Raw genomic sequence first — 18125 nt, 5'->3', positions numbered from 1 at the left:
TAGTTGATGGTCAAATGGATTTATCATGAAGCCAAAGAAGCTTAAACTTCAAGGTACCTCATTGGCATGGCCCTGAACTTAATTGTGTATTAATAATTGTTTCACTTTTCTTAAAAAAGAGCCCTTAAATTATATAAATTGTAGAGCCCCTCAAAGCCTGCATCTCTTCCCCGTTGACATTTAATGGTGTATGGTGATGGTCAAAAGTCACTTTTAGACTTCTTTAATAGAAGATTGTACTGAAAACTATAGACATTATCGACTCTCACAATCCTAACCTGGTCAAATGACTCCTGAAATAGGGTGTCCAGTCTGAGTTATGACATTTTAGAGAAATTAGACCAATAAGCAAAAACCTGAAATAAGTCTCCCTTACTGGCTCCTTCCTCTTGGCCTCATGCCCTCTCAACACTGCACCTGGGCCCCTTTCTCTTCTGAAAATATTTCTCACTCTAGGTCACATCATGTATCTTCTGGGCTTTAAATACCTCTAATATGCTAATGGATTCCAAATTAATATCTCCAGCCCAACTCTGAGTTCCCTGAGCTCTGTTCTCATAAATCCAACTGTCTGATTTCAAGGCACTAAAACATGACCAGGACTAAACTCCTGAATTCCCCCCATACCCATCCCATCTCCTCTTCTTTTCAAATTTTAAGTAGAGTTGGATTTTTTATTTTTTTAAGAGACAGAATCTTGCTCTGTTGCCCAGGCTGGAGTGCAGTGCAGATTATAGCTCAGTGCAGCCTAGAACTCCTGGCCTCTCGTGATCCTTCCACTTTGGCCTCCCAAAGTACTGGGATTACAGGCATGGGCCACAGCACCTGGCCTTCGCCTCCCTTTCTTGACAGAGGAACAAGATGGAAGGACAGCGAGCAGGGTTTTGAAGAACTGTGGGTAAAAACTGAAGATGATTAATCTAAAAGGGAAAAAATTGGCAGTGTGGGTGAAGGGTATCTAAGACACTGTAGGTGGGAAAGGGATCACATCACTTCCTTGAAGATACAATGAGACAAATAAGGAAAAACTTTCCAACACAGAGACTGAAAAATGCCCCCAGGAGATGATGATTTCACCATCCCTGGATTTCAGGGAGGAGTGGGGTCAGCCAGACAATAGTACTGTCTGTTAGTTCTGGTTTTGTTAGTTGATCTCCGGTGATTAAGACTCCAAAACCCTGAAGCTCAAAGTGTACTGATAGTTCTATTTTTTCAGTCTATTTATTTTTAGCTGTTCTTATATTTTTTTAAAAAGTATCATTTTTGTTTGTCCCAAATTGTGGTTTTGGTTTCCCTGGAGTTAACTAGTATGTTTCAAGGACTGGATAAAAGGAACAGGGCTGGACACCAAGTGGTCTTCAAGGTCTGTTATTCAGTTACTCAACCCTTTTTCCAAGGCAACAATGGGCAATCCTAGCTCCAAAAGGCTGATAACCACTGGTCCAGTCCAGTGATTTTCAATTCACTTTAGCTGTGGCATCCTTTCTTCAAAGTCCACAATGTAAAATAGATAAAGGCCGAGTTGCTTTGGTTGGGGCAGGAGGAAGAGTGAATTTGACCCAATGTCCCTTGCCTTCCCCCACCACACTGACACCATTGATCTAGTCTGTTAGGGAAAATCCTAGAGATCCTTTTCAATATGTATTAACTGTTGCTTTTTCAAAAGTACCAGCATGGGGGTTTGTGGGTGGCGGAAGAGAACATGACATGATACCTGAGTATAATCAAAATGTGTGTCCTCCAGAACCTACCCCAATAATTATAAACCCTGGGGAATCTGCCCTTCCACAGAAGTCGAGTTCTTCAGTTAGGGCAATTTTCTTTTTCTGTAGTTAGTGGCAAAATCTGACACATGCACAGCCCATGGTGCTAAAATTTTGCTTCCATAATCTAGTAAAAATGGATAAGCAGCAATCTTCATAACAACCTTATTTAAAGAAGGGGAAGGGGAGATATTATTTGAGATGCAAATATGCCAAATCGTGTTACTTCCTTATTGAAAATCTTGGCAATGACAAACACTTTTCTTTACGTATTTCCTTTGCTTGGTTTTTCAGCAAAAAAAGACAAACCAATCACTTGGGTAGAAACCAACCACTAGAAAATAACTACAGAACTGCACAGGAATGTGGAAAGTGCCCATGTGCATGCAAATGAGCTACAAGCAGGCCACTTAACTGCTCACCATGTCATTGGGCCCCTTCCAGCCTTCTGCAGCTTTCTCTCTTCCCTGAGGCAAGATGCTAATAATGTGTGTGATCCCAGAGCTACTAGACAAATGCCCACCTACCTGCCTCTGGGTACAACATGCACATGGGGACATAATCTTGCAAAAGATTCTGACATTATAGTGATCAAACAATAACTTCAGGACAGTAGGCAGAGTGAGAACTGTAGCCCTAGCTTTGGAATTTCAATGCAATCGAACAGTGGCTTACTAGGACTTTACTACGTGCAGGTGCAATGGATACCGAGATGAATGAGGCAAGATGCATGAACTCTAGTGGCCTTGGAGGAAGACAGGGCCAAAGTTTGCATTTTGAAATGCTAAAGATGAACCAACTGGGAGTGAGCTCTGAAGCCTCTGAGAAAGGAGCTGCCTGCCGGGGGGATCCCGTCCTGGTGTGTGTTTCAAGATGCAGATGATGCCACACCTTCTGAGAGCTGGGGCTTCAAAAATGTTCCTTTTCACAGTTTTGCATTCTCCCCTCCCCAGTGGCTGGAGAGTGAACATTATTATGCCATCTGATCAGTGTTTTTAAAGAAGCCTCCAGGTGACCCAGATGAAGTTGGGCAGTGTGCTTACAGTTCTTGCCAGTGATGAAAAGTACAAACAGCTCTCTCTGAACCACAGGGCCAAGGAAGATTAAGTGCAGAAGGACACGTGGCCCTTCACAGTACACATGAGATGGACAAGCCGCCATCTCAGGAAGACAGTTTTAAACAGACTTGGTAACTCTTCTTATCAGAACATCCCTCAGTCCCTCCATGTAGAAATCTGCTATCAGCCACAGGCAGGCTCCAACCTACTATGGTGATGGGTCTGAATTGTTTCTGTAACTGCTATAAATATATAACCTAGATAAACAAGGTGCATTACTTTGGAAAGTTTCCCGGCCAGGATAAATTCCCAAGCAGAAATAAGCACATCAAAATCTTTGATCTCATTTGACCAAATACTGCTAACTTCACACAGTTTTCAACACTTCACCTGTGTCATCTTTGAATAAGACACGCATTAGAAATACGAATGACCCAGCTTCAGTCCAGCTACTTTAGCCATGTTTTTTTTTGGGTCACAGACGTGCCCCATTTTCCTACGTGCCTCCTTTTGTAGAGCTTTCTCTCTTTTGTGGGCTGTTCATACAGCCCAAGTTCAAACACTGGGACCAGGCATTAAAGTAAGAAAAATCTGAAATAATTAGGCCTGGAAAAGGAGGTGCCAAAAGCCCAAGATATCTTTGGAGTATTATTTCAGAAAACAGGAAACATAGGTTTTCTTTTGGGCTCTGACATTTCAAGTTTCTTCATCATTTTTACCATCTGTAAAGTGTTGACTGTTCCAATCCCTCCCATCTATATCTCAGGCACATTAAGAATTATTCCAATTAATTGTAAATGAGTGCTCTAAATTATTTTGGCAATGAGCCACACAAATAAAATATTTTGGATCATGCAATTTTGCTTATTTCAGGAGAGCTGTGAGTTTCCCTTCCCTTCTTCTTCTGTCTCCCCCAGTGCTCTCAAAGAGGAATCGAAGGCAACCAAGCCACTAGAAACAGATATTCTCAGACATGAACCTACCTCTTGGTCGGTGAAAATCTCTATGAAGTTCTGGAAGGAGAAAGAGCCGGACTGGAGAATGAGCTCTCCGGTGTTTTCAAAGCACTGCCCGGTCAGCACGAGCAGTTTGTGTCGGGCAGCATCAGTGATCATTAAACGCACCTGCAATAAAACACAGACCGTAGGCCCTGAACCGCGGGCAGTGCTGCCGTCCCACCAGCCAGGACAGGGCTAGCCTTCGGGGCCATGGGAGTTTATTACCAGCAAAAAGCATTCATTCCCCAAAGGTCTAATTTCTCCTGGAGGCCAGAAGAGCACGGGAGGGTTGAATGGATCCCTGGCTATAGGATCATCCACAAAGCCAGTAAGTATAGTTATCAGTTTGCCCATGAATGCCATTTTCTAAGTTTCGCTACAACCAAGACAGTAGCGATAGTTGACTTTCTCCCCCTAGTTTCCTCCTCTTTTTCAAAGGAGCCTTCACAGCTGGTAATCATTCGTTCCACAGCTGTTAGAAATGTCTGCTAGCAGCACGTGGTCTGCGAAACCAGGGAAGACTTGGAACGATCTCACAGGCTGAATCACCATGTATAGTCCAGGTTCCCCAGTGGCCTCCTCAGGAAGCACGGAGTTCCAAACTAGGGTCCCAAACCAACCTCTCCCATACGGCCTCTCCTCCCTTCCAAGGCGTGCAGCAAGCACACAGCTCCAAGTGCCGTTTCCAACGGCATCAGTAAGGTGCTTGTCACTGAATAGACAGCAAAGGCTGCTCCTATGTAGCAGTCTTTGAGAGAACTGCAAGTGGTTTGCGCTGAAGAACTCTGTGAACTTTTAAGTGGCAAGAAGCCAGCCGTCCTTCAGCAAACACCACTCCAAAGCACCAAGGTATCTATTCTGTGCCCAGTTCATGAATGTTCAGCACATACTACTTGCCAGGCATCATGTTAGGCACTGAGGGGAGGATACAAAAGTAAACAGACCATGACCCCTTACCCAGGAACCCCACAGTCTAATCATGGAAAAAACACATATACCTAAGTAATTGTTTCAGCCCCATCTGCTCCACAGGCAAGCCTGGATTCCTTTTATAAAATTCCATATTTTTCCTTTCTCACAACTCTTCTGGGCAGTTTGCCTGGACATATATTAATCCTCCAGATTTTTTTTTTTTTTCTCCTTTTGAGACAGGGTCTCACTCTGTTGCTCAGGCTGGAGTGCAGTGGTGCCCTCTCGGCTCACTGCAACCTCTGCCTCCTGGGTTCAAGCAATCCTCCCATCTCAGCCTCCTGAGTAGCTAGGATCACAGGCATGCAACACCATGCCCAGCTAATTTTTTGTATTTTTGGTAGACATGGGGTTTCACCACATTGCACAGGCTGCAATTCTCCAGCTTTTTTCGAGTTGTAATTACTTCCTGACTCTGTTAGTAACAGAGATTGCTATCCCATCACTTTCCTCAGCTTTGCACCTTCATGCATTGTCAGAGGCCCTGCTGATCTAAAGCAGGCAGAAGTAAGTCAGAACAGGTGACATCACGACAGTCAAAAAGTGGCAGCAACTCAAGTGTCCATCAACTGAGGAATGGATGCAGAGATGTGGGCTATCCATACACTGGCACTGTTCAGCCCGGAAAATGAATGCAGTCCTGACACATGCTACGACATGGATGAACCCTGAAATTGTTAGGCTAAAATAAGCCAGACACACAAGGCCACATAGTATATGATTATATTTATATGAAATGTCCAGAACTGGCAAATCAGGACAGGCAGGTTCATGGTTGTCAGCACTGGGGAAGAATGGAGAGTGACTGCCGATGAGCTCAGGGCTTTGGGGCCATGATAGACACGTTCTGGAATTAGATAGGGGTGATGGTTGCAAAACTTTGTAAATACACTAAAGACCACCGAATTACATACTTTAAAGGGATAGATTTTATGGTCCTTGAATTATATCTCCATTTACAAAAACAAGATACAGTCACAGAGATGCTCCAAGTGTGGGTAGAAGGGACACTACAGATAATGCAGGCTCCCAGGGACTTTGGCTACTTTAATGTCCAAGAAGCAGCTCAATCTCAAAAGTGCTCAACTGTAATAAAGGAAGTGGAAAGTGGAGTGACAGCAACTCCTCTGGCCTGGGTCACCAGGGACTCTTGGCTTCAACCAAGTTCTTATGTCACACTGGGCTCCGAAATACCCAGTTACTCTCCACAGCAACAGTTTCATATGATGGTAGTAGTAACAATCACAGCTAATATTTACATTTCAGTCATTATGTGCTCTGTTCTAAGCACTTGGTACTTCTAAGCACAACATTAAATATGAACATTAAATGTAGAAACTATTATGACCTCCATTTTACAGAGGTGCAAACTGAGACAAAGACAGTAAATAGCTTGCTTGAGGCTCCCAGCTAGTAAGAGGCAGATGTGGGATTATGAATCCAGGTGGCCTGGCGCCAGCCCATGCTTCTGACCACTATGCTAGCCTGCCTTTCCACAGCGATAGGAGTGTGCAGGAAGGCTCTGAATGGGGCTTGCACTGAGATGCCATTCTTGAGATGCCATTGTTCTCCAGGCTTGTCCTGTATGTCCCAGCCTGAGGGCTTGTGTCTATTTCCCCTAATACATTCCTATCAGACTCCATCCCAGCAGCACTCCCCACCACCCCCCTCATAAACACCCCAAATTCATACTCCCTTGCCTGGACAAAATCTTACAGTTCCAGTTACTATCTTCCGCTTTGTCCTTATCAGGAGGAGAAGTCTGGGTGGTACCGATGCAGAGAACCAACTATTAGTGGGGGGTTAAGAAAGACCTCTTAACCCAGAACTTCTCTCTGTTGTGACTCTCTCCTGCCCCCATTTGCCCAGCCCTTCTAATCCGCTGGGTCCCTAGCCAGAGCTGAATGCTTACCTCAGTGCTGACTGCTTCATCAGAAGGGTTGATCAGGACCACTGTTTCTAAAACGTCACTTCGGTGATGAAGGATCTTTTGTCCTGCAGGCACAAAAACACACACAAAAGGGGAGACCTTTAGCTTTTCCAGATGAAAACTGCCCTGCCTGCTCTTGGGACAGCACAGGAATTTCTGCCTCCGACGTGGTACACAGCTCCGAGATTCTCTACATCATTTTGGGAAACATAATTGGTGCTATTAAAAAAAAGGGTGCAGCCACTAGCAGGTTCCTCCCCGAGCTGGGTTTGTGTGGTCGGGGGCTCCTCCTGCTCTCACACTCTCCCGTTTTCAGGGTCGGTCTAGGCAGCCTCCTTGCGGTAATGGCGGTTTTCATCTGAGACAAGGGTGGGTGCCAGGAAAACTCAATGGGGCTCTTGACATTTCCTTTCTCATGGTAATTGGGGATGTTTCTCCGTATCAGCCTTTCTTCTGGTGAGAACTGCACTGAGATTAATTAGGAGCCTTATTGTGAAATGAATGACATCCAGAAACTCCAGCTAACAATTAGCCCAACAATCAGAATGGCTGTCTGAGGCAGGCTTACAGTCTGTTGGAGTATTCATTAATTAATTCACTTGCTCATAGGAAACTGGAGACACTGTAAGCAAATGAAAAGTGGAGAACAACCCTCCCACGAAACAGGGTGGCCAAACTGCCCCCTAAAAATATGCACAGTGGACGGAGAACAACAAAGCAAGGTGTTGGGTGTGATGACCGCCTGTCTAAGGAAGGCTGAAACCCTGCAGGGCTGTGGCTCCACATCCCTGACTTCCCCCCACTCACAGGTCCTAGGGTCATTCGGTGGCCGAACCAGCCGTCCAGCCAAAGGGGACAGAGACCTGTGCATGACCTTCTACGAAGACTCCCCCTCCCTGGACAATGGGATGAAATGATTAGGTGGATGTACGGCCAGAGTTGGTGATACATGCTTGGGCAGCTGCTAAGGACAGGGAAGTGGGTGTTCTCTCTGAAACGTGGGAGGGAGACGCATGGTTGGGAGGGTAGACACAAACATGTCTGCTGCTTGGAAGTACAATGACGCTCAGGCAGCAGGAGGAAATGGAATAGAATCTGAGGGAGGCAGACACCAGAGGAGAGAAATACAAGAGGAAAGAATGACCAAAAGCAACTGTTTTCTAGAAAAATAGTGCAGCAGTTCTTCAAAAAGCTAAAATAGAATTACTGTATGACCCAGCAATCCCACTTCCAGGTGGACTTGAAAGCAGGAACCTGAACAGATGCTTGTATGCCAATGTTAATTGTAGCATTATTCACAATGGTAAGACAGCCCAAATGTCCATCTATGGATGATTGGGTAAAATGTGGTATATCAATACAATGGAAGATTATTCAAATATAAAGATGAATGAAGTTCTGATAATGCCAAAACATGGATGAACCTAGGAAACAGTCTGCTAAATGAAATAAGCCAGATACAAAAGGATAAATATAGTGATTCCAATTATATGAAATCTCCAGAACAGGCAACTTTATAGAGTTAGAGAGTAGATTAGAAGGTACCAGGGACTAAGAGAAGGGGAATGGTGAGTTATTGTTGAGTGGGTACAGTTTCTGTTTGCAGTGATGAAGATGTTTTTAAAATAGAGGTGATGAACGCTGGACGCAGTAGCTTTTGCCTATAATACCAGCAGTTTGGGAGGCGGAGGCAGGAGGATTGCTTGAACCCAGGAGTTCAAAACTAGCCTGGGCAACAAAGTGAGACCCCATGTTTAAAAAAAAAAAATGGCCAGGTGCGGTGGCTCATGCCTATAATCCCAGCACTTGGGGAGGCCGAGGCAGGCGGATCACGAGGTCAGGAGTTCAAGACCAGTCTGGCCAACATAGTGAAACCCCGTCTCTACTAAAAATACAAAAAATTAGCCAGCTGTGATGATGTGTGCCTGTAATTCCAGCTACTTGGGAGGCTGAGGCAAGAGGAGAATCATGTGAACCCAGGAGGCAGAGGTTGCAGTGAGCCGAGATTGCACTACTGCACTCCAGTCCCAGCAACAGTGTCAGACTCTGTCTCAAAAAAAAAAAAAAAAAAAAGCTAGGTATGGTGGCACACACCTGTGGTCCCAGCTACATGGGAGGCTGAGGCAGGAGAATCAATTGAGCCCAGAAGGTCAAGTCCGCAGTGAGCCAAGAACATGCCATTGCACCCCAGCCTGGGTAACAGAGCAGGACTCGGTCTCAAAAAACTGATAAAATAAAAAAAGGGGGATGGTTGTACAGCTTTGTGAATGTAATAAATGACACAAAATTGTACATTTTAAAATAGTTAAAATGGCAAATTTTATATTTTATACATATTTTATCACGAGTTAAAAATTAATAATATACCAAAAAACATTCACTAGTACACTATAAATGGGTAAATTGTATGGTATGCAAACTAGATCTCAATAAAGCAATTAGAAAATAAAAAACATAAAGCAGTCCAGGATACACTGATTCTTTTTCCTTTACATCAAGAAGGACCAGAAGTACTACAGAAACAGTAACATGTTGAAATAGTCGCCATCAACCACCATCACTGTTACCAAGCCCATTCTCCCCCACCATCTTACTTTCCCTAACAGCTAACATTTACCAACAAACCCCACATCACAGATAGAAGCCTAAGCAGAACAATAATCGTGTCAGGCACTGTTCTAAGACATACATGGCTTCATTTAATCCTCAGAAGAGCTCTGCGACATAGGTACTATGATTATCCCCCTTTACTGTCAAGAGCAATGAGTCTACAGAAGAAAATTAACCTGCCCAAAGTCACACAACTAGTAAGTGGTCGAGCCAGGATTTGGAGCCAGGTCACCTGGATCTAGAGTCCTTCTGCTTCGCTGCCCTATGGGGTTGGTTACTGGACTAAAATTTGTTAAAACAGACAAGGCACAGACACCAAATGCCAAAAGACAGTTAGGGAAAGGTTCAAAGAAATAAAATCAGAGATGAGCTTACAAAAGCCGGAAGGCAGAAAATATTAGGAGAAGAATATTGGCCAAAAAAAGGCAAAGGTAGCAGAATATCCCACATAAAAGAAGTTACAATTAAGAGAAAATATGTGGTCTTACTCCAAAAGCCTAAAAATAAACTCCAAAACAGAACAAAGTCCCACAGTTTGAGCAGACAAAGAACTGAGGCTTAAGAAGAATAAACCACAGGAAAGAAAGTTAATTTATTATGAATGCTAAATACTGTAATTTATTGGAATTGCTTTTTGGCATTTTGGTTGTTTTTGGTTTTGACAACCATGTACATTTAAAGCTAAAGCAAAAGAAAATCAACTTAAATAAGCAAAGGATAAAATGAAAATTGGCAAGACACATGAGACTATCCTCTTTCTAGGTCTTTCCATCAGTGGTCTTCTTGAAACAAAGGTTTCAAGAGCGTCAAAGGCACTAGGTTGAGATGAAATTAAGCAAAAGCTTAAGACCAAGGAGAAGGAATATCATTTCTTTGGTCACAATTTTGTTGTGGGCACCCAGAGCATCAGACAGCACAATGTCCGAATATGACTGTCATCATGTCTGTATTCTGCAGGAGTCCATACAAGTAGACTTGAGTAAGGTACGTAAAGTGGCTCCCTCTGCAAGTGATGGTAATGAAATCAGAGCCTCTTCCTTTCTGAAGTGATCCTACACAATGCCCTCAGCCTTGCTAACCGCACCCTTCAACACCCATGTCCAGGCCTGCACAGTCCACCTGCCTCCACATCACGCTCTTCCCCAAACACACAGTGAGCTCGCCTGCTGCCGAGGTGGCCCCTGGCAGGAGGCTTCTTACCATCCACCAGCAGTCCCTTTCTTTGGCTTCATCACTTGCAAACAAAACAAATGCCACGTGACAGCTGCCATTTACCTCCACTCCTTCCAAGTCAATCTTCAGACCAGTTTGCCCAAGAATTCAACTAACGATGTTCTCTTTTGTCCATCTTTGCAAATATTGAGAGGAATGGCACAGACGTGCACCAAGATGCCATGGCTGCTCCTTCAACAAAAGCCTTTTTATAGGATCGGATTTGAATGAAGGAGGGGATTTAAAGGGAGAGAGAGAAGCTTCTAGCTCTTGTCACAGCCAGACTGTTGGCCAGATTCTTTCCCGGGACGACGTAAAGTGGGGCCGGGCCACCCCAGCATCTGGTCAAGCCTGGCAGAGGGGCCCTGACGCGCCCCCACCCCTGGCATCCCCCTGGGTGCCAGCTTTCCTGCGGCAGGCGGGTGGGTTCTCAGCGCAGGCAACTGGGATGCTCACAAAGTTGCATATTTGGGGAATGTTTCACACTGGGAAACGGGCCAGGCATTCTGAAGGGAGGCCACCACCCTGGCTTGTAAAGGTCTCATTCAGTTGCTTCAGAAAAGAAGTTCCCAGGAAAGAAAGGCAGCCGGGTTCCAGCCTCTCTCCCCACCATTGTAGTCCGCATTCTCCATTCGACACCTCACAGGGAAACCCTTAGGCAGCCCCGTGAATAGTTAACTTTCCCCGGCATCGGCATCGGTCTGAGGGCAGCAAAAGCGGGGGCTCGACCTGGAATGACTGTGTCACTTATTGCTTCATAAGAAAAAGTCTTTGAGGGCTTCCCCACAAAACTCAGCATGATTGTGAAGCCTCGACCTGGGTCGGGGGCAGGGGGCAGTGAAGACTGTGTGTGACAAAAGGGGTCCCTGCCACCTCAGAATCAAAAGAGAACAGTCTGAGGACCCTCGAAGCAGCCGGGGCCTTGCAGACAATGAGACTTTTGTTTGTGTTCTCCCAAAGCTGTGTTTGGAACTCAAAAGGAAGCCTGCATTTTTTGGTTATTGTGGGGATTTTATTCCTTTTTGAAAACGTGTCAGATTAATTGAACCTATGTGTCTTATAAGATTTGGCTTTTTTAGTAGCTTATGTTTTACTATATTCAATTGATTCTGAAATCTCTTAAAGCAAAATGTTATTATCTATGTATGTAAATTTCTAGGATGCTTGAGGGATCTCTTCTCCACAGAGTTTAGGATTCATCTACACACACACACACACACACACACACATACACCCCTCAGAGGCTTCGCCCTGGTTTTGGAAGAAGGAAATAGAAATGGTAGTTGAAGAATAAAGAAAGCCTCTGATTTCTACTCAGTATGAAAGGGAAACGATGAGGAGGGTCCTGAACTATTGGTAACCAGGACTGAGGGGCAGGGCATGGGCAGGGGCTTTAGTCAGGAGAAAAGTCATCCTGCCCCCATCTCTGCCTCTCTGCTCTGTCAGCTCCCACTGCCACCCTCTCTTCACCTACCAACTACTTCCAGCCCCCTGCCCAGATTCAACAATGGAATAACTTACAATGTGAAGATTCTGGAGTTAGAGAGAAAAATACGTGAGATGAAGGACTGGGTTGATTTAGCTGAAAGTAAAGTTTGGTCAATCGAGAAAGACCATAAGCACTAAATGTCTTAATTTTAAAGTCTGTTTTCAAGCCGGGCACCGTGGCTCATGCCTGTAATCCCAGGACTTTGGGAGGCTGAGGTAGGTGGATCACTTGAGGTCAGGAGTTTGAGACCAGCCTGGCCAACATGGTGAAACGCTGTCTCTACTAAAACCACAAAAATTAGCCAGGCATGGTGGTGCCTGCCTGTAATCCCAGCTACTTGGGAGGCTGAGGTATAAGGATTGCTTGAACCTGGGAGGCAGAGGTTGCAGTGAGCTAACATCACGCCACTGCACTCTAGCCTGAGCAACAGAGTGAGACTCCACCTCAAAAAATAAAAAAACAAAGTCTGTTTTCATTAGAAGGAAGAAGAGAAGGAGGGAAGGAGGAAGGAAGGAGGGAAGGAAGGAAAAAAGGGAGGGAGGAAGGGAAGGAAGAGAAAATGATAGCAGTCAGAGTTATTCAACTCAACCTCTTTACCAAAGTGAACTTTTTTGAGAGGAAACCTCTAACCTCCGACCCCTCGTGCAAAAAGCACTCCCAAGAGTAAAATGTAGCTAAACGGCTAAGAGCAAGAAACTAAAGGTGCTTGGTACAGGAACTAAGAATTAATAACTAACCAACAGGTCTCCCAGTAGCTTGTAATAGCAGCTTTTGGTGTGAAATCATTTCCAGCTCCAGGCCTCCTTTCTGCAGAAACCCACATGGCAGGTAAAGCAAATGTGTGGTTGATTTGAAGAGAACAGGAGCTGGTGAGGCAGGAGGGGAGACGCCTGAAGCAGCAGAGTTTTGTAGTGAACCTTTTATTCCAGAGCCCCTCACAGAAGTCCTCTCTATCCCTGTCAACTAACGCTGGGGCCCAGAGGCCTGGCAGGAAGGTATCCCCAAAACTTCCTTTGCAGAGGGAGGAAAGATGCCAGCAAATAAGGAAGCCTCACGAGCAGCACAGAAGCCTGTTCCTCAGAGCCCCAGGTGGTTCTCCCTGTGCCCCTCTATCCCACCACATCATTTCTAAGCAAGAAAAACAGAGAGAAAGAGAAAGAGGTGAACATAGGTTACCCAGTAACCATGCTCTGAGAAGCTACAATGAGCAGCTCTCCATCCCAGGTGCCCCAGCTTAAAGCTCCGGAGAGGGTCCAGGAGAAGGATTGAGGCAACCCAGCCTAACAGAAGACTTCCTTGGCTCCCCTGGAGCAAGAACCCACCTCGGCCCTGAGGGAGGATATGATCCCAAGGCATGGTGAGACGCAAAACCCTCACCCCTGCCACAGAGGTACTGTTAGAAAACAAAGGTGCTAGGAGACTTGGTTCTAATGCCATGGATCCCCAAAGACCAACAGCATCAGCACAGAAAACAGAAGGCCAGCTGTTACCAGGAAATTACACAGAATCTGTCTCCAGGGAAGTAAAACTCCTAGCCCTGGAGGGAGCTGGATCTCTCAGGGGTCCTCCGCATCAAATTAACTCCCCCAATCAACTCACTCATCTTTTCGCCTTCTTCCACTCTTGCACATCTCAGCCTGAGGCTTGGAAAAGAACGTTTTCTAGGCTGGGTCTCTCAGAGGCAACAGGGAACATGAGCAAAAAGGTGGCAAAAGCATAATTCAATATGCATGCTGGTTTTAAGGTCATGCACACGTTGGAGCACCTTCTATGTGCCGGGTGCCATCCCACCTGGGTCCAAAAATGACTGAATACAAGGCTAATATATAGAAATGGGTAGTGACAAAATCTAATCCTTTGATCACCAGAGAGTCCATCACCAGAATACAGCAATAAAACCTTACATGTGTAGAGCACCTTAGAGTTGCCAAAGCATTTTGTCCTTCAGGTAGTTCTTTGTTTAGTCTCACAGCATTTTTATGAAGTAGTGGGGCAAATATTATCCTCTCTTCATGGATGAAAGAGCTGAGGTTTACTGACTTGACAGTGTGGAAGAACAGGCCTGGGGACCCTTGTCACGCTCCATGAGGCCACTCAAGGCCAAGGTCAGGGCTGTGACACTATTCCTTTCTCCTTTTCCTGATCCACTGCCGTCCAAAATAAAGATTTTCAAGCTGTGATGCCAAGATTCTCCTTTGTAAGAGGTAAGTGTGCAGCCAGGGCTGGCTGCTGGTCAGTCAACGCCTGCTGAATTGCCTGAGTGAGTGTGTGTGCGCACGCACGTGTGTGTGGACCCAGCAGGGCACCCTTATGGCCTCCCACACACGTCCTGAGGGCAATTCCTTCTTGGTTTCTGCTGAACCATCAACCAAGTTCTTTCCCACCTTCCCCCGATATTCCTAGAAATGACATTTCTTTTCTGTGGGAAATATATTTTTGTTTATGCATCTGTTTTATCTCTGATACATGTTACTGAATCTATGGCTCTCCAAATTTTGAACGCTTGTTTTTTTAAGAGAATAAAAAATACTCAAGTTCAGGAGACTTTGCAAATAATTTTCTTTAGTTTAAATAAAGTGATCATTGCTTGTGAGTTAGACAACATTTTTTTACCTTGGATATCTTTTGTGTTACAGGGAATTTAGTTATTACCTAACTTGAGTCTGTACCTAATTTTCTCTATACTTCCTGACCTTGTGGTTGTTAGTTTTCTTTTTTGTTGACAGTGGTTTCAGTTTGGTTTTCCATGTGCAGGATTCTCATTTGACCTGCTTTCTAAAACCTCTCTTCGGTGTTTCTCTCCTACCCAGTCCCATTCTCTTAGGTTTCCCTCTTCCTTTTTTTATTCTCCCTTTTAAAAATTCTCAAGGCAAAGGGATGAGAATCAAGGATATGAAGGGTTAAGGTGAAAGACAGGGGAAGGAAGAAGTTTGCTCCCTTTTTCTCTGTTTTATCCTCTGGCTGAAAGAAGCAGAAATAAATAATATAGATGGTGTTGAAACTTGGGCTCCCTGGAAGGCACCTAAGTAGAACCAGCAAAGCCCAATCCTGGCACCAGCTGTGGTTGATAAGATAGCCTAAGGGTCACATCTTCAACAAAGTACAGAAGCGACAGATTAAAAATAAAAATAAAAATAAAAAAGGCACATGGAGTGAAGGGCGATGTAGTAACCTGTCAGGGGAGCCAACTCCAGGTGTCTTTAAACACAGTGACCAGCCTGGGCAGTATGGTGAAACCCCATCTGTACAAAAATTACAAAAATTAGCCAGGCATGGTGGTGCATGCCTGTGCTCTCAGCTACTCGGGAGGCTGAGGTCGGAGGATCACTGGAGCCCGGGAGGTTGAGGCTGTAGTGAGCCAAGATCACACCACTGCACTCCAGTCTGGGCAACAGAGTGAAATCCTGTCAAAAGAAGGAAAGGGAGGAAAGAAGGAAGGAAGGAGGGAGGGAGGGAAGGGGGAAAGAGGGGAAGGGGGAAAAGGGGAAGGGGGAAAAGAGGGGAAAGGGGAAAGGGGGAAGGGGGAAAGGGAGAAAGGGGGAAGGATGAAAGGAGGGAAGGAAGGTAGGAGGGAAGGAGGGAAGGAAGGAAGAATGGAAGGGAGGAAAGAAGGAAGGAAGGAAGGAAGGAAGGAAGGAGAGAGAGTTCAACGTCTACTCGTGTTGGTGTTTGCTTCACCATTTCCAAAGCACTTTCTTCTGTGTCCACTTACTTAAGCTCTAATGACAGGGTTCCAAGTTTCTGATCTGGTTTCCTCTAGGCTGAGACAAGGTGGGATCTGTGAGTGCCCTGTTCTCTAAGCAAAACCTGCTGCAGACGAAGGAAAACACACATGCCCCTCATACACAAGAAAGGAGTCTCCTCTTCTGCATGTAAAATGTGAGGAGTCCAGCAGCCAAGAGGGAAATGTGCTCCCCGCAAGCCTAGCAGAAGGATTTGTTGCTCTTACAGAGTAAGACATCAGAATTTCCTCACCTCGCAGAATGGGAGGACCTGAAGGAGTCTTGGTGACAATTTCATCCCCTCTCTCTTCCTCTTGTTTTACAGAAGAGAAAACTGAATCTCAAAGACGAGGAGTGGCCTGTCACAGGCTTTTCCTATGCGTATTGTGGTCAGTTCTATTGGAGAGTGGGTACTAAAATACTAACACTACCTTTCACTTGTGATGGACTTTATGGTTTCTACAATTTTTTATTTTCATAGTACCTCATTTGCATATCACAAAGGTCAATGTTTATCATTCTTCCTATTTTATAGATGGACAAATAGAAGCTGTTGGGACAGGTTCCTTAATAAGGGTTAGCTGTCTTGTCCAGCATCAGAGAGACAAAATAAGCTACTGAACTAAGATTTATCTGTTTATTTATTTATTTATTTTGAGACAAAGTTTCTCTCTCTGTCACCCAGGCTGGAGTGCAGTGGTACAAACACGGCTCACTGTAGCCTTGACCTCCTGGGCTCCAGTGATTCTTCCACCTCAGCCTCCTGAATAGCTGGGACCACAGGCACAGGCCGCCATGGCTGGCTAATTTTTTGTACTTTTTGTAGAGATGGGGCTTTGCCATGTTGCCCAGGCTGGCCTCGAACTCCTGGGCTCAAGCAATCCTCCTGCCTTGGCCTCCCAAAGTGCTGGGATTACAGCTTGAGCCACCATGCCCAGCTGGAACTAGGTTTTAAATCCAGTCCACAGGACTCCTGATCCCTACTCTCTTTTCACTGCTTCTCAGATTGTTTTAAGTGTGTACAAGTTCCAGATCCTTAATTTTTAAGAATAAGATCTGAGATACATTATCCTCAGAATGTTAGAGAATAATCCCAGCATTTGGGATATGGATCTGGGAATTATTTTTGTTTTGAAGAAACCCTGCGGTGTGCCAGGTGCCCTGTGCAGTATTAGGTAAAACCAAAAGATTACCTATATCAGCTATTTTTACCACAAAAAAGCCACTTTCACATGGTTCATCAATTAGACCTGACTTTCCTGTGACTAGAGTAGGTTTCAGACACCTTTTTAAAAAAATCTTAATGGTCTTCTCCTGCTTTTGTATTCTGCATTTGTTAAAACAATGTGAATTGTTTTAGAAGACACAGTTTTCTGGAGGTTAGTTCAGGCAAATTCGTGCTATGTTCATAAACTGAGCACTGATATTAAAACATGAATGAGATGCTCCCCGTATCCTGAAGAGATACGGTTTAAAGAGGAGACAGTGTTTTGACAGTTTCTAAATCAGGAATCATAAGTCATAAGGAGGGTCTGATACACAGCAGATGCGCAATCAATATTTCAAAAAGGAATGAATAAGAACAATGGCTAAGGTATATTCAAGACCTGCCCTGGGTCAAGACCTGACCTAAGCTCTTTATGTCTGTGATCTGATGTAATGTGCACATTAATGCTATGAGGAAGCCACTCTTGCCATTTCACAGAGGAGGAAAAGGCAGCACAGGGCAGTGGAGCAACAGCGCAACAGTCTGCATTAGTTCGTAGTGGAACTGGGATGGAGACCGGGTGTTCAGTATCCAAAGTCCAGGCTTTCAACTAATAAGCTATCCTAAAGGAAAGCAGGAAGACAGATGACAGAGAGTTTGCGTGGGGGCATGCTGAGTTTGAGGTCCCTGTAGGATCTCCAGATGGCTCTGTCCAATAAGAGGCAGACACGTGGCTCTCATGCTTGGCACTAGGCTTGGCCAGACACACAGATGATGAATACTTTATTGATCAATAACAACATAATAAGTGACCTCCTTTAAAATCATCCTCACATGATTTTTATGTATTTCTATCCTAATACCTGAACACACTGCTGGCATTATTTCCCCTGGGAGCAAATGTAATCGTTAAAGGCTCAAACAACTTTTCCCAGGAAATACTGATTCTTGGAGTCATTTGATAGGTTATCAGACATTTAATTTGCCATCAGACTCCTGACATTGATCAAATCCAGGGAAATGGTTGCCCTTTCACCCTCATCTGTTACTATCAAACCAAATCATCAAACTACTATTGGGTCTCAAAGTCAGCTGCCTTTTAAAAAGAAAAATCAAATTAGTCTTTTTTGGTATTTGGCTATTGAAAAGAAAACAAAAAAAAAAAAA

General features: G+C 44.7%; 1 protein-coding gene across 1 annotated transcript in view; it reads right to left on the bottom strand.

The window, feature by feature from the left end:
* Positions 1–18125, bottom strand: part of MAP1B (microtubule associated protein 1B) — a 105143-nt gene that overhangs the window by 19677 nt on the left and 67341 nt on the right. Inside the window, exons 3-4 of the mRNA XM_033179830.1 lie at positions 6701–6783; positions 3805–3945 (exon numbers count right to left, since the gene is read on the bottom strand). Coding sequence (XP_033035721.1) covers positions 3805–3945; positions 6701–6783 — 224 coding nt within the window. The remainder of the gene's footprint in view (positions 1–3804; positions 3946–6700; positions 6784–18125) is intronic.

This window comes from Trachypithecus francoisi, unplaced genomic scaffold (assembly GCF_009764315.1).
Source record: "Trachypithecus francoisi isolate TF-2019V2 unplaced genomic scaffold, Tfra_2.0 Lachesis_group2, whole genome shotgun sequence".
NCBI classification, from domain to species: Eukaryota; Metazoa; Chordata; class Mammalia; order Primates; family Cercopithecidae; genus Trachypithecus; species Trachypithecus francoisi.
Note: the sequence above shows the minus strand (reverse complement) of the source record. Positions and strands in the feature narration are given on the sequence as shown.